Here is a 23,347-nt window from a genome sequence, read left to right as displayed (position 1 = left end):
GCTCCTGATGCACATGATTTCCAAATTAGACACTTAGGCTCAAACTTGCCTAGGCTTCACAAAAGTTCTGGCTCCGCCACTAGACGTGGGTGGGTGCAGTAACGGAGAGCTAACGATGTTCCGTCGCTACAGCTACAGGATGAAGCACTCTTTTTTTTAGTTGGGATGCAAAACCACTCGTGTGTAAAACAGGTTATTTTGGAGCGAACGCACTTCCTCTAAAATCAAAAAAATACTTTTTGAAAGGGAAAACTAAAAAAGTTAGAAACACACTTTGCAAAAAAACTAGTGGAGGGAACGTTCTATTATTATTATTATTTTCCCAGTTTTGTTTACATCATTTTTTATTTCTATTCTTTTAGGTAAAATGCATGTGCTAACAAATATAAATAGTGGACGTACGTTAAAAGGGGATATAAAAAAGTTCATGTGTATTTGAAAAAATATTTTTATATGTGTGTAAGAAGTAACTGCCGTGCGGCATATCCTGAGGAAAACATGTGCCTAATGATTCCGTGAGTGGACGAGTTCATGCGCTCCTATGACAATTCGGATATAAATACATTTAAACTACATGTATAAACATATTGCCTCCAGTAGAGTCATGCATGTTTATCTTTGAGGTCTGTTTGCATGTAGTCTGAGACGTGCGAGTTCACCTCCAGGCATATTTTCCTGCTGGTTATTTTGATCACCCGCGAGACTCGTATCGTGGGATGGCATGATCAGATCCAGCTGCTCTTTTTTTTTTTAATATCAATACAGACACAAGCGCTCATATACACGCGCATTCACTCATCCCTATGAATACACACACGCACACTCTATCCTTATGAACACTTTTGAAAGACTAAGCCGGCATATCATCTTAAAATTTACGAAGTCATCGTAGGCACCTCGTCGTCGACAGGAACGTCTCCTTCCACTGAATGCGCATTGCCGGAAATTCTGAAATAAATGCTCTAGGTGGGTTAGTTATGCATGTAGTTACTGGACGATGATGGAGGCGTGTGGACGAGTTGGCTAACGCCTCCATCACCGTCAATAACTTCTGCATGAATCCTGGCACGAATTAGCTGATTTTGTATGTCACGTAGGACAACTCGCGTGTGTGGTGTGTGAAAGAGGTCGCCCACACATCCGTTTTACCACACGGAGGGGTCGGTGTGTGGACGTTTAGCAGTTCGCCCACACACCAGTTTTTCAGTCACGCACAAGGGCTGGTGTGTGGGCATTTGCGATCTCGCCCACACACCCGCCTCCTCTCCCACACCCAAGCTACCAGTTGCCATGCGTTTTGCAGTGTACATGGCAACTGCCGTAATATGATTGCAAGAAGATGGCAACTCTCTCTTTTTTTTTACCCGAACATGTCAGTTGCCATATGTTTTGCATGGTACATGGCAAACTACCCTAGCGTGCACGTAAGCAGATGGCAACTCTTTCTTTTTAAATGGCAACTGCCCTAGCGTGCTTATGAGCACATGGCAACTCTCTTTTTCACCCAAACATGTTTTTTAACATGCCTTTTTTTTGTAGCGCTACATGGCAACTGACTAGTGTTAGTAGGTGGCAACTCCTAAAGTTTTGAAATCATGGCAACTGCAGTAGACCAGACCACACGTGGCAACAACTGTAGTTGTCCAAAAAATGGCAATCTGGAACTTTGACCTGAGATGGCAACTGCAGTTGAGCAAACATGGCAACTGTAGTTGTCCGACATGGCAACCGTAGTTCAGCGACATGGCAACTGCACTTAAACGAACATAGACGAGGGTCCGGCCCATGGCAACTGCGAGGCACGCGGTAAAGTGTCACATGGGACGTGCGGGACTACGAGGTACGAGGCCTGACGTATCGGGCGTGTGGGCGTTATCTATTTCACCCACGCACGCGTGTAAAAGGAACCGGAGGGAAAAAAAGGCGTGTGTGCGCTAATTGTTTTGCCCACACACAGACGTGTGAGCTGGTCCTCTTAAGCACCACACAAAACGTATGGGCAGATTTCTTAACGCCCACACGTGTGACAGTTATCGGCGTCCTAAACAAATTGCCTCTCTAGCACGATGACAAATAGCTGTCTTGCCAAAAGAGCACATCAGCTCTTGACATTCATAAGTTATGACGGCTTGCGATGCTCTGTACACGTTCAGACCGAGCACCGACCGAACAATCTTATATCTTGTGCTACCAAACATTAGTTTCTCTCATGCTACCATTTTTCGAAAAAGAAATATCTTTAAAAAAATCAAAAACAATTGTGGATGTTTAAAATATGTAGGAATTTCAAGTTAAATACGAAATACACATGAAGAAACAAAAAAGCAAATCTAAATGTAAACAGTGACATTATACCTTTTGTCGTTTAGTGATAGTGTCATGATGAATTTGTCTTTTTTTTTGTTTCTCAATGTGTATTTAAAAAAGAACATTTTATAGATTGTAGACACATGTCTTGTGAACAGGCATAATTATTTTCAGAATTTTTTAAAACATGTAAATATGTTTCTTGAAAAATGATAGCATTGGAGCACCTAATGTGTGATAGAACCTGATATTCTTGGCACCTTGAGAGATAGCTGTTTGTTTGAGTCGCAATGCAGAACCAGGTTTTTTTCCTAGCGTCCATCCAGAACCAGATAACCAGAGAGCGGCGACTCCTTCGCACTGTTGCTTTGAATTAGGCCAACTCCACCGCGCGACCCTATTTTGTCTACCTTCATCCGTTTGGGGTAAAAGGGATAAACGAGACGGCCCAGCGCGCGGGCGCAAACGGACTTTTGTCTGCTTTGTGTCCGCTTTCGACCTATCCCGACCCAACTTTGCGCTGGTTTTTGGAGTGAAACGGACAGCGCGCCGACGGGCGGGACGCGCGCGCTTGTCCTCCCCTGGCCCGCTTGTCGATGGGAGAAACCAACCCCCCCCCCCCCCACACACACACACACTCACACACCCATTTGACGCCATTTCCCCCAAACCCTCCCATGGTCCTCCCGCCGCCCCCCCTCTCCCCCGTCCATGGCCGACGCCCCGCCGACTTCCGGCGGCCTGGCCGTCGACCCGCCCGCAAAGGTGAAGAAGAAGGCGCCAAGGAAGCCGCGGTCGGAGTGCACACCGGAGGAGATCGCCAAGTTGGACGCGGAATCAGCGAAGAGGAGGGAACGAAGAGCGGTCGTCAAGGTCAATGCCGTCGCGGCCAAGTTCATCGCCCAGCGCGATGAGCTGGAGGCCGCGCGGCGCAAGGCCGCGGCCGACGAGAAGTAGGACCTCGTCAACAAAGCGCACGTCATCCTCATGCTTGGCATGGGCCGTCCGGCCGGGTTCCCTGCAGCGGCCGTCGGCCCGGCGAGCACAGGCTCGTCGGTCACCCGGCCTACGCATTGCCAGTCGCCGACATCGCGCACCGCACCCATGTCGCCCGGCTTTCCTCCGCCAAGGCACGACGGTCAGACCCGTTTCTCGGGGTCGCCGGACGTGGGCTTGTTCGCGCCGTCGACACCGCGCCCCGCGGCCGTCATCGACCTCAACGTCACGCCTGGGTCTAGCAGCGGCGGCCGGCCGGCCGTCGAGATGCAAAGAAAGCAGGCACGGGCACCGTTCACGGGCACCATGCCGGCCGGTCGTCCGTCGAGATGCAAAGAAAGCAGGCACGGGCAACGTTGCTTTTGGTTTTTTAAATAGACACGGACAGGATGGGGCAAATGGATGCGGCCGCGCGCTGGGCGCACGGCCACCGCATCTCAGCACACGCCCGAATACGACTCCAAATCCCTACCCAAACGGACAGAGTCCGGACAAAACTGACATCTGTTTGGAGTCGCGCGGTGGAGTTGGCCTTAGTCTACGCTCTTGGCAGGGTAATGTCCTGGGCCGCAGGTACAGGACGGAGCGGGACGTCGGCGCTGTTACCATGGAACGACGTGACGGGACAATGTGGGCTAGCTGCGTACATTAAAGCTGCGTCGTCTGACCCATGAGCCTATTCTTTTCATAAATCTTGAGATGTGGGAAGGTGTGTGATACCGTGAATCCGTGATCATCCGAGGACGACCACTCCTTCCAATTTTTGGTCAATCGACCAGCTACAAACACATAACTAACAACTCGCTATCCGATGTCTCATTTGAAACTAGCTTAGATGCAGTAAATGATGCACATGTTATAATGCCTATTCTGTCTAACTTAGAAAATATACTCTCGCTTGCATCGTCGTTGTGTTGTCAAGTTTGTGAACTACCTATCCCGGGTCATTTACCATGCCACTAGAAATTTCCCGCTAAATCACATCGCTAAGATTAAACGATATGTTGTTTTGGACGAAAATATGTATCATTGGTATATAAGTAGAATTCTGTTGAAGTAAAATTTGGTGTGTTTTGTCTATGAGGACGTGTCTGAAGGGAAGGCACATGGGTCGATAACATCAACATCAAAGATGTGGAGGAGTGCTAACAAATACTCCTATATATTAGTTGATTGTATGATTCATACTATCAATGATTATTAGGTGTATACGTAGTAGATGCTTTATTTATAAGAGCCTATTTGTATCTAGTATCTTATTTACAGACGAGTTTATATACGTTGATAATCATGCTCCTATTGTAATGCATTTTGTGGCTAGTCACGGAAATGAACCCCGTGGGATACGATTGTCATTGCGATGTCTTATATGTCAATTATGTATCTCTCTCCATTTACCGTGCTGCTTGCAATTTCCTAGTGCCTCCCATGCCCACGAGTAGATGATATACCATTTTCCACAAGAATATGTATCATGGAATCCATGTAAAAGCGTAGCTCGGTGTCTTTTGGCTTGGAGAGTGTGTTTGAGGAAAAGGAAAATGTGTCAAGAAAATCGATACCATATATGAGAAGGAGCACTGAAAAATATGTATATATTGGTGGAATGTATGATACCATATATGAGAAGGAGCACTGAAAAATATGTATATATTGGTGTATGAGGGGAGTAAAACCGCGGCAAGTGATACTAGCTCCACTGCTCAAGTGTATTCTCTTTTGTTAGCAGGCATCAAGGTAATTTATGTGACAGACACACGCATAGCATAAACAAAAGATAGTATAGATAGAAGTTCATTTTGATTAGGCCAGCACACTCTTCTTAAATATGAATTTTTGGTTCCATACTCTTATAACTTGGATACCCCTATTGGATAAAGGCACGTTATGATTTAGCATGCAACCTGCTAACCCATGCAATTACGGATAAACAACACTCTTCTTCAATATGTACAAGTCCTAGGGGGATATGAATCACAACCGTATAGAATGGATGATGAAGTTTCAGCTTCAAAGAAAGAACGCCGCCCTTGTTTGTGGGAGCCTCATCTCCTACTGCATGGCGTCCATGGCACTGCAGAGAACGTTTCTTGTACAGAAATGATACTTGAACCCCATATCAGTCTCGTGTTCACAAGGTTTGATGGTGATGTATACTTCCCAATGCCTTCAATGTCTACAAGCAATGAAACAGCCCAAGGCGAATGGCAATATAGTATACAACGAAATGCTAAAGCTGACGACATACCAACAATGCCAGAGGAGGAACTCCGTATAAATATACAGGGAAGATCCAGATCCTCAGCTATCGTGATGCAATAAGTAAGGTAGATGGCAAGGACTCAGTCAGATGTATATATATGAAGGCACAGAACAAACTCGGTCGAGTAACAGTACAAATGTTCAATACTTCACGGGTACAATAACAACATAAAAACAACAAAGCAGCTGGTGCTTATTGTAACTTTCTGCCGCAAGCTCGGCATTATATAAAGCCTCGTTTTGCTAGCTCGGGTTTAAATCAAGCCGCGTTTCCATCATCACCAAGTCGGTCGGTTACAAACTGACGGCAGGGAACTCACATCCAATGCCTAGTTTACAAAGGTATTAGGACCACCTCTTGCTAAGTAGTTTTGATACTGTTAGGTCCGTATCACCGAATCCATCCATGACGGCCTTTGCGGAGTGAAATTCTGCTCTAGCAGTTAGGCTGGGAAGGGCAGACAGAAGTAAGATAACAAGCAACATAATTCAGTACTGACTACTGAAGATGAAATCAGTCACCTGCTTCGGACAACTATGCACGGCATGCCAATGCGCTCAGCTGCGATGACACTGGGTTGGCTACCCGCTACAAGGATGCAGTTTTGCACATTGCATCCCACATATTCGGCCCCAGCTCGCAGCGTGGCTATTATCTTCTCGGAACTGAGTCGTGATTGAACAGTGAATTCCAGATATATTACTCCAATGCAAGAAAATAATGCTTAATCCGCAGATAGTAATAACCTTTTAGATGCTGTGTTAATGTCAACGCTGAGTTTTAGAAGTGATGCAACCTCTTCTGCTATCCTCTGTTTCTCTGCAGAAGCTGTCACAACCAAGCATATGGAAATAAGCTCAGACGGCACTAGGAATATTAAATATTAGCAAGAATGCAATTGCTCTAATTAGTAATGCTCACCGGCCTTTTGTACTTCCTTGGTAAGTTGTTCATCCAAACTGGAGGCAACTCCTTCACCAAGAACAAGCTGCCCATAAAGACTTCTTTCAACCTCGTCTTTTCCAACAATGTTTATTTTCGACGTTCTCTCAGGGCCTAACTTCTCAACTATTGATCTGCAGTGGGGAAAAAATGTACATTACAGTGTTTACTCGATGTCATTACCATGAACACAGGTGCCAGGCTTATTTTGAAACTTTGAAACAAATGCAAGTGTTGACATGGAAAAAAATTCTCCCCAGAAAGGGAGATAACAAATAGGAGCAACTAAACATTAAACCAAACCTTGAAATCTTCTCTCCATTTCTGCCATATGTTGCCAATATGGCTACAGGCACACCCTCACTAAGTGCATCATCGATGAACCTTCAAATTATTTTCATACACAATATCAGACATGAGGTAACATAATGTCAAGGAAAGAGTCGTTCATAGAGCAAACACAGGGCACATAAAAGAGACAATAACGAAAAAATGATTATTTATTGACACTAAAGCATGCTGAATGGGTAAGAACATGAAGAAATTTTTGAGTATGTGTTATGACTACAATCCCTTATTGCATATAACAGCAAACTCCTCACATACGAGGCAATCTATTTATCCAAAGACCTATAATTCGTTGAAATTTCGCAGGGCGGAAGAATAGCTCATGGCTTCTTACAGTTAATTTGTGATATCCTGAAAGTGCTCATCAATCATAACTCAAACTCTCTTGGAACTCTTTCTCTAGAAAGGTTTGCAACAAATATAGATACGCAGGAAACAGTAAACATACTTCTCAACTCCAGGACGCAGTGGTAAGTCATCAGAAGCAGAGAGCTTTTCCAAAGCTTTCAACTATGAGAAGAATAAACCTATTAGCCTTTTAGTCTATGAGAAGAATAAACTCGTCAATTGGTTCAAAATCAAACTGTAAATTAGATCACGTAAGGACAGAAACCCTTAGTCATTTTGGACTCGGGTGTAAAATTAAACTCATATATATTCAAGATCAACCGTAAATTACAAAGCAAACATAAAACTGAGTGCATTGAACAGGAAATAAGCAATTTAACCCTGTTTCAAGGGTATTATTCAAATCCGGTGCCTTCCGGAGTCCCAGTTGTAACTTGTAAATATCAGTTTGCTACCCACCTTCCTTAGCAGAACAAAGGATGATATACCCATGAGAATGAGGATATTGATTGAATACAGTTAGTTCTAAACGTGAAATGAGGTGAATCACATTTGCAAATTTTAGTTGGAATCAAGATAGGTGCCTATGATCAAAATTTTAATAGCAGGCTGGTGATATTTCTAGATAATATTTTAGGTACATGCATTAGAGTAAAGCTGCTAAAGAATGGTTGGTAAAATATATATCTACCTTCTCACTAAGAACACGTTTTGTAAATGACCCTTTCTCACTAGTTGGCAGAGATGTAGGCCAGCCAATCTGCATCAAATTGGGTGAAAGGGTGGAGATGAGTATGCATTTATTTCCAATGTTTCCATCCATCAGAAAATGTAATTAGTCAGGTCCACAACACTATGTTAAAATATGAGCAGTTATGTTGTACAGGAGAAATAAATAAGTAGTCCTATTTAACCAAGTAGGAAAGTTGGGAGAAGAAACAGAGGGTACCCTATCAAAGAACAGCACCAGCATCCTTTCCTCGTCGCCACTAGATTTCCTAGAAAACTATGATGGTTTAGGAAAATAAATAAAAATATGGATAAAATGGGAACAAATTCACGTGCAGCCTAGTCCAAACATGTTTATAAAGGAGCTAGGAGCAGATAATAATCACTCGAAGCCACAGGATGGAAGAAATAGAAGAGGGAAATATTAAAATTAGTGATGTCAATGGTCAACCTGTGATACTCAGGTCTATGTGGCTGAAGAATTCAATACGCACCTCACTAAATCAGCATATATTGGCTCTGTCCAATTCGCACAATCCAAGCCAAGATTTTGAAATGCTGATGGAAGAAAATGTTGGATAGCGTTAAAACAAGATGACGAGTAAGAACGACACAAATTTACACTTGCAAGATCTCTATTGTGTTAAACTCCTAGTCATACAGGTTTGATTCTACAGAGAACAGTTATTGAGTAGGCAAATACTGCACACTAGTGCTGCCACATTGTCTACTCATTTCATGTTTTCCACTTAAATGTTGGCATGTCATAGACTAAGAAAATGAAGTATCAAACAAATTGAATAGTACTTGGTAAGGGCGTTAAGCAAAGATGTATATTTACATTGTCCGCACCTACATTGAAAGCTTGGCGGTAGCCGAAGCGGTAGACATCTGCAAGAACTCTGGAAGAAGATAGAAACACAATATTCAATCAAAAAGCACAAAAGGGACATACAGAGTTATCAGTACACGTCACTTAACAACAAACAAGTTACTACTACATGGCACGATAATAGCCAAAGTCAGTACTGGAATACAGCCAAAGTTAGTACCGGAATACCACAAACTGTTTAGCTGCCTTGAATAGGTGAACCCTACAGGCAACACATTTCCTCAGCAGAATAAAGCTAATGAGAAATTCTTAGTAGTATTTGCACAAAGAATGAAACATGGTGCATATTAAATCGATGTGATAGCGCAATCATGGTACAAGATATGTCATCGACTTCTAGCCTCAGGAGAACTGGTAACTCCTGCATTTCTCAACACTTACAGAGCAGCTCTATACGGTGATTCCTACTCTATCCCTGCAGCCAGCTGACTAGATGGGTAACAGCAATCTCTACAGCTACAGCAATACCAGAAACTAGTCATGTGTCCAGAAACTAGTCTTGACTCGGGATAATTCCTGCATTTTTCTGCATTTACAGAGCAGTTCTATCCCATAACTCCTGCTCTATCCCTGTAGCCAGATGACTAGATGAGCAACAGCAATATCTGCAGCTACAGCAACTGAATCAATATGTAGCAAACTACTACTAATCTGTGATACAGAAACAGAGCAGGTCACACTTTTGGGGGATCCAAGTAGTGTTAGAATCCAACAGCCAATCAGCAAAAATACAGGATTTTTGGGGGTCCTGACCCTTCCACTTCGAGGAGCACGGCGAGCCCCGGCTCGGCGGAGCCTCCTGATGGCGGGGAGGAGCACCGGAGCGGCATCGGCCGGAGACGGCGGGCTGAACTCGGGGAGGCGGCCGCGCGGAGAGGGAGCGGGGTGGCGCTGGAGGAGGCGTGGACGGAGGAAGGGGTCTTCGTGGCCTCAGTCGGGGGCGATGGCCGGAGCATGAGGCATCGTGCGGCGGCGGCGGCGGCGGCCATGGCGGCGGAGGGTGCGCGGTGAGGCGAGGCGAGCTACCAGACGTGGAGATATGTGTTCGGTCGGCCACTGGACTTGTGGACCCAACGTCAAGTGGAACATATGCTCCAACTGAATTCCATTTCCTTTTTTTCTTCTTCTTATCTTAGAGATATGGTCAAATAGTTTGAAATGTGCACAAATTTGAATGCATAACCTAATTTTATTTTTGTTTCTAGATTTCCTACATCACAGCTAACTGAAGACAATCTCATATGGTTAAATTGTTTCAAATGCGGTCAAATTTCAATTACTCGAGCTACTTTTTTGGGGGGTTCTAAACGCTAATATGGTGCAAATTTTTGCGAGGAAAAAAAGGGGCACTGCAACTTCGTATTGGCAGAAAGAGAAACATCATCATCCATGAAAAACATATCCCAAATGCTAGCGCTCCAGCTGTCGATCAGACTATGAAATTGTGTCAAATGGAGGGAAGCGCCAACAGGTGAGGATAGAGGTGAGACGGTGGTTTTTGTCCCCTTCTGTTTGTATCACATTTCTCCAGCTCGTCTGCTTCCTCACAACGCGTGATCCACCGCCGCCTCCATTAGAATTGGGTGGCTCGCCGGCAACCGTGTGGGAGAGTAACAACATCGGTGCGGCACCATGCAGGGGAGCGACATCCAGCGGGAAGGCACGAGCATGGAGGAGGAGGAAAAATAAGGAGGGCAGGCTTGCACGCACTTGCATGAGGGGACGGGGAGGCTATTGGCGGGAAGGAAGGGGTGGAGAGGCGGGAGGCTTCCAGCGTACGGGAGGGAGGTGTGGGAGGCTACCGGCGGTTAGGGAAGGCCAAAATTTGTCCTCAATCGACGCTCACCTTGGTGCTAGCTCCCCGTGATTATTTTCTAGGTTTCTCTAGAAACGGTTCGTTGCAGAGGGAGGGAGAGGGGTGAATGTTGCGTGAGGAAGGGAGGTCGGTATACACGAAGGCCTGCACGAGGAAGGAGATAGCACGGGTCACCGAATCCCAGCAGTAGAGGAGAGTGAGGATGAAAGAGGGACGTGGTGCATGAGTGCTGCATTGGGATTTTCTCGAAGAAGAGAGGATGATGCAATACACTAGAGATAAGTATTGCCCACAGTTAAGAACCAAGGTTATCAATATAATAGGAGAACCACGATGAAACCTCGTTAGCAGCACCTACACATAAAGCAGATACTTGCACCCAACGCGATAAAGGGGGTTGTCAATCCCCTCGGCAGTTATTTGTAAGGATCAAAACTCATAGTGATAGATAGATAAAATAAAATACAAAATAAAACAATGATAAATAAAATGCAGTAAGGGATTTTTGAATTTTATATATGATAAAAGTAGACCCGGGGGCCATAGTTTTCAGTATAGGCTTCTCTCGACAACAATCATATGGTTTGTAAACAAATTACTGATGGGCAATTGATAGAAAAGCGTATAGTTATGACGATATTCAAGGCAATGATTATGTATATAGGAATCATGTCCGACACAAGTAGACCGACTCCTATCTGCATCTACTAATGTTACTCCATCCATCGACTGCTATCCAGCATGCATTTAAAGTATTAAGTTAATAAAAACGGAGTAACGCCTTAAGCAAGATGACATGATGTAGGCAAAGTAAATATAACCAATATGAATAAACCCCGTTGTTTTCCTCTTAATGGCAACAATAAGACTTTGTCACTGGGATATAGAGCACCACAGGATTGAACACATTACAAAGCACCTCTCCCATTGATGATGTTGCCACCTTATTTTCTTTCTCATAGTTGGTCGGCGTTCCTTTATATTTGTTGCTTGGTTGGGCCTTACGGAGCCGCTGGCACGTACTAGATGTTGTCTTGCACTCTGGTTGCTTTCTTGCGCCTCCAATTCCTTCTTTTGTTCCTTCTTTCTTAAGCCTTGTTTCCTTCTAGGTGATGATTTTCATCCATGTTTAGGCTACTTCCCCATGGAAACAAATTAAACAAAGAATTTCACGATCTCTCACATTCATTACTCATTAGTGGTAATATCAGAGTGATTTTCTCAAAAATCCCAAGATTATCCGTTTTAAACAATGGGGTGATCAGCGCAAAAAATATCATTCATCAGAAGGGAGGCGTTGGTGCTGGCATTTTGCTGCTCGAGTCGCCTGAGCGGGGCGACACGGGGGAGTAGGGGGGAGGGGGTGTTGCTTAATCAAAGTTCTCGATCACGATCACTCGCTCGCTTGCGCCGCTCCCGCGAGCGGCCGGGCGAAACCCTAGTCCATCGCCACCGCCTCCCACACCTTCGCCTCCCCCTCCCTCGCCGTCGCCAGGGGACGGCGCCGGGCAAAGCCCATGCGTGCGTCGGTGGCGGCAGGGTCCTTCCCTCCCCACGAGGCGCGGGCGGCGCGGGACGTCCGGCTTCCGTGGTGGCGCGTGTGGCCAAGAACGGCGTGCAGTCGAGTGAATCTGGTGTGGGGGCGGCCAGGAGAGGGAGGATCTGGCGCCGGTGAGGGCGTGGCGCGGCCTGCCGTGGAGGCGGCCAGGCGAGCGGATCTGTCACTGACGAGAGCGCGCGTCCAGGGGCGAGCGGGCGTGCTGCGTGGCCTGGCCCGGTGGCGGCCAGGCGAGGGCGTGCGTGGACGCGGCCCGGGATGGGCGTGACCTGTCGCGGTGGCGGCCAGGCGAGGAGCGTGGAGGTCCGCGGTCCAGGTGTGGGTCGCTCATCGCGGAGGGCTAGGGAGCGCGCGTGGTCGCGGGGCTAGTGTGGCTTGCCCCTCCGGGTGAGTGGCGGCCGGGCCTGGCCAGATCCGAGGGTGGCGTGCTGGTGGTTGCCTCAGATTCAGCGCGGGCTGGCGGGTGATACGTCTCCAACGTATCTATAATTTTTTATTGTTTCATGCTATTATATTATCTGTTTTGGATGTTTATGGGCTTTATTATACACTTTTATATATTATTTTTGGGACTAACCTATTAACCCAGAGCCCAGTGTCAGTTTCTATTTTTCCTTATTTTAGAGTATCGCAGAAAAGGAAAATCAAACGGAGTCCAATTGACCTGAAACTTCACGGAACTTATTTTTGGACCAGAAGAAGCCCACGGAGTATCGGAGTTGGACCAGGAGAGTCCCGGGTTGCCCACGAGGGTGGAGGGCGTGCCTGATACGTCTCCAACGTATCTATAATTTTTGATTGCTCCATGCTATATTATCTACTGTTTTGGACTATATTGGGCTTTATTTTCCACTTTTATATTATTTTTGGGACTAACCTATTAACCGGAGGCCCAGCCCAGAATTGCTGTTTTTTTGCCTATTTCAGTGTTTCGGATAAACGGAATATCAAACGGAGTCCAAACGGAATAAAATCTTCGGGAACGTGATTTTCTCACCGAACATGATCCAGGAGACTTGGACCCTTCTCCAAGGAACAAAAGAGGCGGTTACGAGGGTGGGGGGCGCCCCCCTCCCTAGGGCGCGCCCCCTGCCTCGTGGGCCCCTCGTTGCTCCTTCGGCGTACTTCTTCCTCCTATATATACACACGTACCCCCAAACGATCAGAACAGGAGCCAAAAACCTAATTCCACCGCCGCAACTTTTTGTATCCATGAGATCCCATCTTGAGGCCTGTTCCGGAGCTCCGCCGGAAGAGGGCCGTCATCACGGAGGGCTTCTACATCATCATAGCCTCTCCGATGAAGTGTGAGTAGTTTACCTCAGACCTTCGGGTCCATAGTTAGTAGCTAGATGGCTTCTTCTCTATCTTTGAATCTCAATACAAAGTTCTCCCCCTCTCTTGTGGAGATCTATTCGATGTAATCTTCTTTTTGCGGTGTGTTTGTTGAGACCGATGAATTGTGGGTTTATGATCAAGTCTATCTATGAATAATATTTGAATCTTCTCTGAATTGTTTTATGTATGATTGGTTATCTTTGCAAGTCTTTTCGAATTATCCGTTTGGTTTGACCAACTAGATTGGTAGTTCTTGCCATGGGAGAAGTGCTTAGCTTTGGGTTCGATCTTGCGGTGTCCTTACCCAGTGACAGAAGGGGCAGCAAGGCACGTATTGTATCGTTGCCATCGAGGATAACAATATGGGGTTTATTTCATATTGCATAAATTTATCTCTCTACATCATGTCATCTTGCTTAAGGCGTTACTCTGTTTTTAACTTAATACTCTAGATGCATGCTGGATAGCGGTCGATGAGTGGAGTAATAGTAGTAGATGCAGAATCGTTTCGATCTACTTGTCACGGACGTGATGCCTATATACATGATCATGCCTAGATATTATCATAACTATGCTTAATTCTGTCAATTGCTCAACAGTAATTTGTTCAACCACCGTAGAATACTTATGCTCTTGAGAGAAGCCATTAGTGAAACCTATGGCCCCCGGGTCTATTCTCATCATATCAATCTCCATTACTTTAATCTTGCTTTGCTTTTTACTTTGCTTTTACTTTTTACTTTGCATCTTTATACCAAAAATACCAAAAATATTATATCTATCAGATCTCACTCCCGTAAGTGACCGTGAAGGGCTTGACAACCCCTAATCGCGTTGGTTGCGAGTAGCTATCGCTTTGTGCAGGTACGAGGGACTTGAGCGTGGGCTCCTATTGGATTGATACCTTGGTTCTCAAAAACTGAGGGAAATACTTACGCTACTCTGCTGCATCATCCCTTCCTCTTCGGGGAAAACCAACGCAAGCTCAAGACGTAGCAAGAAGGATTTCTGGCGCCGTTGCCAGGGAGTCTATGCAAAAGTCAACATACCAAGTACCCATCACAATCCCTATCTCTCGCATTACATTATTTGCCATTTGCATCTCGTTTTCCTCTCCCCCCAATTCACCCTTGCCGTTTTATTCGCCCTCTCTCTCTATCCTCCCTCTCTATTTGCCTCTTTTCCCTCGCCATGTCAGAACCAAAAAGAGTTGGGGGTTCTCTCCCAAGTTCTAGTGCTTTAGACAATCCTGCTATCTTATCTAAACTCATAAATCGGAATGCTATAGAACAACTTTCCGGAGTTATCAATGAGAACCTCAGCAATTTTGATGAAGATGATTCTGGAATTTTTCGTTATTTACTTGATGAATCTTTGAAAGATGCTTGGGATAGGTTGTTAAGGATCCGGGCTAGCTATGTACCCCAATATCAAATTGAGGTTTACTTGAAAAGCTTTTATGTTGGGCTACCCGCTTCGTTCAAACAAGTCTTAGATTCTACTTTCGAGGGGGGTTTCCTTGAAGGGGACCCCATAGATACCTATGAGAGGATGAAAACTATATTTGGGCATCCCATTAATGAGAAAACTGAAATTACATCTCTCTTGCTTTCTTACCAAAACGAATCTATTAAAGAGATAAAAGCTAGCCTAGATGCCAATTTCCGCAACATTCTTAATCTTTCTTCTACCATTAATGGACATGTGCTCTGTCAAAATAGGAAGATTAATTCCATAGATAACAAGTTTGCTCTCTTTTTCCCCAAAACCAAAGATGGAAATACCTAGATCTATCCTCGTTTTTATGCCTAGCTAGGGGCGTTAAACGATAGCGCTTGTTGGGAGGCAACCCAATTTTATTTTTATTCCTTGCCTTTTGCTCCTGTTTAGTAATAAATAAATTATTTAGCCTCTGTTTTGTTTGTGTTTTTGTGTGTTTAGTTAGTGTTTGTGCCAAGTAGAACCGTTGGGAAGACTTGGGGAAAGTCTTGTTGAATTTGCTGTAAAAAACAGAAACTTTAGCGCTCACGAGAACTGCTGTCATTTTTATATGAAGAGTGCTATTTAGTTAATTATTTTTGCAGATGATTAATAGATAAATTCCTCACGTCCAGAAATTTATTTTAGAATTTTTTGGGTTCCAGATCTTGCGCTAGCTACAGATTATTACAGACTGTTCTGTTTTTGACAGATTCTGTTTTTCGTGTGTTGTTTGCTTATTTTGATGAATCTATGGCTAGTAAAGTAGTTTATAATCCATAGAGAAGTTGGAATACAGTAGGTTTAACACCAATATAAATAAAGAATGAGTTCATTACAGTACCTTGAAGTGGTCTTTTGTTTTCTTTCGCTAACGGAGCTCACGAGTTTTCTATTTTGAGTTTTGTGTTGTGAAATTTTCAAGTTTTGGGTGAGTTCTTTTGATGAATCATGGAACAAGGAGTGGTAAGAGCCTAAGCTTGGGGATGCCCATGGCACCCCCAAGATAATCCAAGGACACCAAGAAGTCAAAGCTTGGGGATGCCCCGGAAGGCATCCCCTCTTTCGTCCACTTCCATTGGTAATTTACTTGGAACTATATTTTTATTCACCAACATGATATGTGTTTTTCTTGGAGCATCTTGTATTATTTGTGTCTTTGTGTCTTAGTATGCCACAATCATCCTTGCTGTACACATCTTTTGAGAGAGCCATACATGAATTAAAATTTGATAGAATACTTTATGTGCTTCACTTATATCTTTTGAGCGTTATAATTTTGATCTATGTGCTTCACTTAGATCTTTTAGAGCACGGTGGTGGATTCGTTTTAAAGAAACTATTGATCTCTCATGCTTCACTTAAATTAGTTTGAGAGTCTCTTAATAGCATGGTAATTTGCTTAATAATAATATGCTTGGTATTCAAGATTTGTGAAACTTTCTTTTGAGTGTGTTGAATACTAAGAAAAGATTGAAGCATGATAATTGTTTTGAGATATGGAGGTGATAATATTAAAGTCATCTAGTTGAGTAGTTGTGAATTTAAAGAATACTTGTGTTAAGGTTTGTGATTCCCGTAGCATGCACGTATGGTGAACCGTTATGTGATGAAGTCGGAGCATGATTTATTTATTGATTGTCTTCCTTATGAGTGGCGGTCGGGGACGAGCGATGATCTTTTCCTACCAATCTATCCCCCTAGGAGCATGCGCGTAATACTTTGCTTTGATAAATTCTAGATTTTTGCAATAAGTATATGAGTTCTTTATGACTAATGTTGAGTCCATGGATTATATGCACTCTCACCCTTCCACCTTTGCTAGCCTCTCTAATACCGCACACCTTTCGCCGGTATCATACACCTACCATATACCTTCCTCAAAACAGCCACCATACCTACCTATTATGGCATTTCCATAGCCATTCCGAGATATATTGCCATGCAACTTTCCACTGTTCCGTTCATGACACACTCCATCATTGTCATATTGCATATCCCGGTACACCGCCGGATGCATTCACATAGAGTCATATTTTGTTCTAAGTATCGAGTTGTAATTGTTGAGTTATAAGAAAAATAAAATTGTGATGATCATCATTATTAAAGCATTGTCCCAGTGAGGAAAGAATGATGAAGACTATGATTCCCCCATAAGTCGGGATGAGACACCGGACGAAAAAAAAGAGGCCAAAGAAGCCCAAATATATATAAAAAAGAGGCCATAAAAAAGAGAAAAGGCCCAAATAAAAATAAAAAAATGAGAGAAAAAGAGAGAAGGGACAATGTTACTATCCTTTTACCACACTTGTGCTTCAAAGTAGCACCATGATCTTCATAGTAGAGAGTCTCTCATGTTATCACTTTCATATACTAGTGGGAATTTTTCATTATAGAACTTGGCTTGTATATTCCAATGATGGGCTTCCTCAAAACTTGCCCTAGGTCTTCATGAGCAAGCAAGTTGGATGCACACCCACTTAGTTTCTTTTTGAGCTTTCATATACTTATAGCTCTAGTGCATCCGTTGCATGGCAATCCCTACTCACTCACATTGATATCTATTGATGGGCATCTCCATAGCCCGTTGATACGCCTAGTTGATGTGAGACCATCTTCTCCTTTTTGTCTTCTCCACAACCACCATTCTATTCCACTTATAGTGCTATATCCATGGCTCACGCTCATGTATTGCTTGAAGATTGAAAAAGTTTTGAAAAAGTTAGAGTATGAAACAATTGCTTGGCTTGTCATCGGGGTTGTGCATGATTTAAATACTTTGTGTGGTGAAGATGGAGCATAGCCAGACTATATGATTTTGTAGGGATAACTTTCTTTGGACATGTTATTTTGAGAGAAGACATAATTGCTTTATTAGTATGCTTGAAGTATTATTATTTTTTATGTCAATATAAACTTTTTTATTGAATCTTTCTAATCTGAATATTCATACCACAATTAAGAAGATTTACATTGAAATTATGCCAAGTAGCACTCCGCATAAAAAATTCTCTTTTTATCATTTACCTACTCGAGGACGAGCAGGAATTAAGCTTGGGGATGCCTGATACGTCTCCAACGTATCTATAATTTTTGATTGCTCCATGCTATATTATCTACTGTTTTGGACTATATTGGGCTTTATTTTCCACTTTTATATTATTTTTGGGACTAACCTATTAACCGGAGGTCCAGCCCAGAATTGCTGTTTTTTTGCCTATTTCAGTGTTTCGGATAAACGGAATATCAAACGGAGTCCAAACGGAATAAAATCTTCGGGAATGTGATTTTCTCACCGAATGTGATCCAGGGGACTTGGACCCTGCTCCAAGGAACAAAAGAGGCGGTCACAAGGGTGGGGGCGCCCCCCTAGGGCGCGCCCCCTACCTCGTGGGCCCCTCGTTGCTCCTCCGGCGTACTTCTTCCTCCTATATATACACACGTACCCCCAAACGATCAGAACAAGAGCCAAAAACCTAATTCCACCGCCGCAACTTTCTGTATCCATGAGATCCCATCTTGGGGCCTGTTCCGGAGCTCCACCGGAAGAGGGCCGTCATCACGGAGGGCTTCTACATCATCATAGCCTCTCCGATGAAGTGTGAGTAGTTTACCTCAGACCTTCGGGTCCATAGTTAGTAGCTAGATGGCTTCTTCTCTCTCTTTGAATCTCAATACAAAGTTCTCCCCTTCTCTTGTGGAGATCTATTCGATGTAATCTTCTTTTTGCGGTGTGTTTGTTGAGACCGATGAATTGTGGGTTTATGATCAAGTCTATCTATGAATAATATTTGAATCTTCTCTGAATTCTTTTATGTATGATTGGTTATCTTTGCAAGTCTCTTCAAATTATCCGTTTGGTTTGGCCAACTAGATTGGTAGTTCTTGCCATGGGAGAACTGCTTAGCTTTGGGTTCGATCTTGCGGTATCCTTACCCAGTGACAGAAGGGGCAGCAAGGCACGTATTGTATCGTTGCCATCGAGGATAACAAGATGGGGTTTATTTCATATTGCATGAATTTATCTCTCTACATCATGTCATCTTGCTTAAGGCGTTACTCTGTTTTTAACTTAATACTCTAGATGCATGCTGGATAGCGGTCGATGAGTGGAGTAATAGTAGTAGATGCAGAATCGTTTCGATCTACTTGTCACGGACATGATGCCTATATACATGATCATGCCTAGATATTATCATAACTATGCTCAATTCTGTCAATTGCTCAACAGTAATTTGTTCACCCACCGTAGAATACTTATGCTCTTGAGAGAAGCCACTAGTGAAACCTATGGCCCCCGTGTCTATTCTCATCATATCAATCTCCATTACTTTAATCTTGCTTTGCTTTTTTACTTTGATTTTACTTTTTACTTTGCATCTTTATACCAAAAATACCGAAAATATTATATCTATCAGATCTCACTCTCGTAAGTGACCGTGAAGGGCTTGACAACCCCTAATCGCGTTGGTTGCGAGTAGCTATCGCTTTGTGCATGTACGAGGGACTTGAGTGTGGGCTCCTACTGGATTGATACCTTGGTTCTCAAAAACTGAGGGAAATACTTACGCTACTCTGCTGCATCATCCCTTCCTCTTCGGGGAAAACCAACGCAAGCTCAAGATGTAGCAGCGCCCACCCCCCTAGGCGCGCCCCCCTGCCTCGTGGACAGCCCAGAGGTCCACCGACGTAGTTCTTCCTCCCATATATACCCATATACCCTAAAAACTTCGGGGAGCACAATAGATCGGGAGTTCCACCGCCAGAAGCCTTCGTAGCCACCGAAAACCAATCTAAACCCGTTCTAGCACCCTGCCGGAGGGGGAATCCCTTTCCGGTGGCCATCTTCATCATCCCGGTGCTCTCCATGATGAGGAGGGAGTAGTTCTCCCTCGGGGCTAAGGGTATGTACCAGTAGCTATGTGTTTGATCTCTCTCTCTCTCTCTCGTGTTCTTGAGGTGGTACGATCTTGATGTATCGCGAGCTTTGCTATTATAGTTGGATCTTATGATGTTTATCCCCCTCTACTCTCTTGTAATGGATTGAGTTTTCCCTTTGAAGTTATCTTATCGGATTGAGTCTTTAAGGATTTGAGAAGACTTGATGTATGTCTTGCATGGGATACCCGTGGTGACAATGGGGTATTCTATTGATCAACTTGATGTCTGTTTTGGTGATCAACTTGATGTCTGTTTTGGTGATCAACTTGCGGGTTCCGCCCATGAACCTATGCATAGGGGTTGGCACACGTTTTCGTCTTGACTCTCCGGTAGAATCTTTGGGGCACTCTTTGAAGTACTTTGTGTTGGTTTGAATAGATGAATCTGAGATTGTGTGATGCATATCGTATAATCATACCCACAGATACTTGAGGTGACATTGGAGTATCTAGGTGACATTAGGGTTTTGGTTGATTTGTGTCTTAAGGTGTTATTCTAGTACGAACTCTAGGGCTGTTTGTGACACTTATAGGAATATCCCAACGGATTGATTGGAAAGAATAACTTTGAGGTGGTTTCGTACCCTACCATAATCTCTTCGTCCGTTCTCCGCTATTAGTGACTTTGGAGTGACTCTTTGTTGCATGTTGAGGGATAGTTATGTGATCCAATTTTGTTATTATTGTTGAGAGAACTTGCACTAGTGAAAGTATGAACCCCGGGCCTTGTTTCAACACATTGCAATACCGTTTGTGTTCACTTTTATCATTAGTTACCTTGCTGTTTTTATATTTTCAGATTACAAAAATCTTTATCTACCATCCATATACCACTTGTATCACCATCTCTTCGCCGAACTAGTGCACATATACAATTTACCATTGTATTGGGTGTGTTGGGGACACAAGAGACTCTTTGTTATTTGGTTGCAGGGTTGCTTGAGAGAGACCATCTTCATCCTACGCCTCCTACGGATTGATAAACCTTAGGTCGTCCACTTGAGGGAAATTTGCTACTGTCCTACAAACCTCTGCACTTGGAGGCCCAACAACGTCTACAAGAAGAAGGTTGTGTAGTAGACATCAAGCTCTTTTCTGGCGCCGTTGCCGGGGAGGTTAGCGCTTGAAGGTATATCTTTAGATCTTGCAATCGAATCTTTTTGTTTCTTGTTTTAGCACTAGTTTAGTTTATAAAAAGAAAACTAAAAAAATATGGAATTGAGTTTGCCTCATATGCTTCATCTTTTTAATTTCTTTCGTGCATATGATGGAAAGGAAAATTGTGCCAAAGTGTTAGAAGAAGAATGCATTAAATTTTTTGGCACTAAATATTTGAATAATGAGCATGATTGCAATGTTGTTAGTATGAATTTCTTGAATATCCGTGATACTAATGATATGCAAGGCCACAAGCTTGGGGAAGCTATGTTTGATGAAGATGATATTTTTTGTCCCCAAGTTTTGATGAGAAAATTTATTATGATGAAAACATGCCTCCTATTTATGATGATTATATTGATGAAAGTGGATTTGGAGAGGTCACGACTTTATTTTGGGATGAATCCACTATTCCGGAAGAGGTTCCAATTGATTATGAGAACAAAGTTGCTATCTATGATAATTATTGTGATGACTTGTATGCTATAAAGAATAATGATATCCATGAAACTTGTCATCATGATTTTAGTTTTCAGTTGGATTATGCCTCGCATGATAATTATTTTGTTGAGTTTGCTCCCACTATTATTCATGAGAAGAATTTTGCTTATGTGGAGAGTAATAAAATTTCTATGCTTGTAGATCATGAAAAGAATGCTTTATGTGATAGTTATATTGTTGAATTCATTCATGATGCTACTGAAAATTATTATGAGGAAAGAATATATGCTTGTAGGAATTGCAATAATATCAAGTTTCCTCTCTGTGTGCTTAAAGTTTTGAAGTTATGCTTGTTTTACCTTCCTATGCAAGTTGATTATTGTTCCCATAAGTTGTTTGCTCACAAAATCCCTATGAATAGGAAATGGGTTAGACTTAAATTTTCTAGTCATATTCTTCATGACGCTCTGTTTATGTTTCAATTCTTATCTTTTATGTGAGCATCATTGAAATCATCATGCCTAGCTAGGGGCGTTAAATGATAGTGCTTGTTGGGAGGCAACCCAATTTTATTTTTGTTTCTTGATTTTTGTTCCTATTTAGTAATAAATAGTTTATCTAGCCTCTGTTATGATTGAGTTTTTATGTTTCAATTAGTGTTTGTGCCAAGTAGAACCGTTGGGAAGACTTGGGGAAAGTCTTTTTGATCATGCTGTAAAAACAGAAACTTTAGCGCTCATGAGATTTGTTACCATTTTTTATTGGAGAGTGCTATTTAGTTAATTCTTTTTGAAGATGATTAATAGATAAATTCCTCACGTCCAGCAATTTATTTTAGAATTTTTAAGGTTCCAGAAGTTTGCGTTAGTTACAGATTACTACAGACTGTTCTGTTTTTGACAGATTCTGTTTTTCATGTGTTGTTTACTTATTTTGATGAATCTATGGATAGTAAAAGAGTTTATAAACCAGAAGTTGGAATACGGTAGGTTTAACACCAATATAAATAAAGAATGAGTTCATTACAGTACCTTGAAGTGGTGTTTTGTTTTCTTTCGCTAACGTAGCTTACGAGTTTTCTGTTAAGTTTTGTGTTGTGAAGTTTTCAAGTTTTGGGTAAAGATTTGATGGACTATGGAATAAGGAGTGGCAAAAGCCTAAGCTTGGGGATGCCCAAGGCACCCCAAGGTAATATTCAAGGACAACCAAGAGCCTAAGCTTGGGGATGCCCCGGAAGGCATCCCCTCTTTCGTCTTCGTTCATCGGTAACTTTACTTGTAGCTATATTTTTATTTACCACATGATATGTGTTTTTCTTGGAGCGTCATTTTATTTTATTTAGTTTTTCTTGCTGCTTGAATAAAATACCAAGATCTGAAATTCGTAAATGTTAGAGAGTCTTCATATAGTTGCATGATTATTCAACTACTCATTGATCTTCACTTATATCTTTCGGAGTAGTTTGTCGTTTGCTCTAGTGCTTCACTTATATCTTTTAGAGCACGACGGTGGTTTTATTTTGAAGAAATAGATGAACTCTCATGCTTCACTTATATTATTTTGAGAGTCTTTAGAACAGCATGGTAATTTGCTTTGGTTATGAATTTAATCCTAATATGATGGGCATCCAAGAGGGATATAATAAAAACTTGCATATAAAGTGCATTGAATACTAAGAGAAGTTTGATACTTGATAATTGTTTTGAGATATGAAACTGGTGATATTAGAGTCATGCTAGGTGAGTAGTTGTGAATTTGAGAAATACATGTGTTGAAGTTTGTGATTCCCATA

The 23,347-nt window shown here is 42.8% G+C and overlaps 1 protein-coding gene across 1 annotated transcript; it reads right to left on the bottom strand.

Moving 5' to 3' along the window:
* Positions 1 to 5,631: 5,631 nt before the first annotated feature.
* Positions 5,632 to 9,907, bottom strand: LOC125506996 (CBBY-like protein). Its single transcript, XM_048671702.2, has 11 exons — positions 9,579 to 9,907; positions 8,786 to 8,835; positions 8,428 to 8,491; positions 8,154 to 8,202; positions 7,896 to 7,964; positions 7,305 to 7,366; positions 6,812 to 6,892; positions 6,488 to 6,642; positions 6,313 to 6,394; positions 6,088 to 6,231; positions 5,632 to 6,013 (listed from the first exon to the last, which is right to left on the bottom strand). Exons 1-11 carry the CDS (start codon positions 9,812 to 9,814, stop codon positions 5,911 to 5,913), a joined length of 1,095 nt encoding a protein of 364 aa, XP_048527659.2. The 5' UTR covers positions 9,815 to 9,907; the 3' UTR covers positions 5,632 to 5,910.
* Between the last annotated feature and the right edge of the window lie 13,440 nt (positions 9,908 to 23,347).

Source organism: Triticum urartu, chromosome 5A, assembly GCF_056163025.1.
Source record: "Triticum urartu cultivar PI428250 chromosome 5A, HENAU_Tu73, whole genome shotgun sequence".
In the NCBI taxonomy this organism is placed as follows: Eukaryota; Viridiplantae; Streptophyta; class Magnoliopsida; order Poales; family Poaceae; genus Triticum; species Triticum urartu.
The sequence above is the reverse complement of the archived record's forward strand: the minus strand, read 5'-3'. Positions and strand labels throughout refer to the sequence as shown.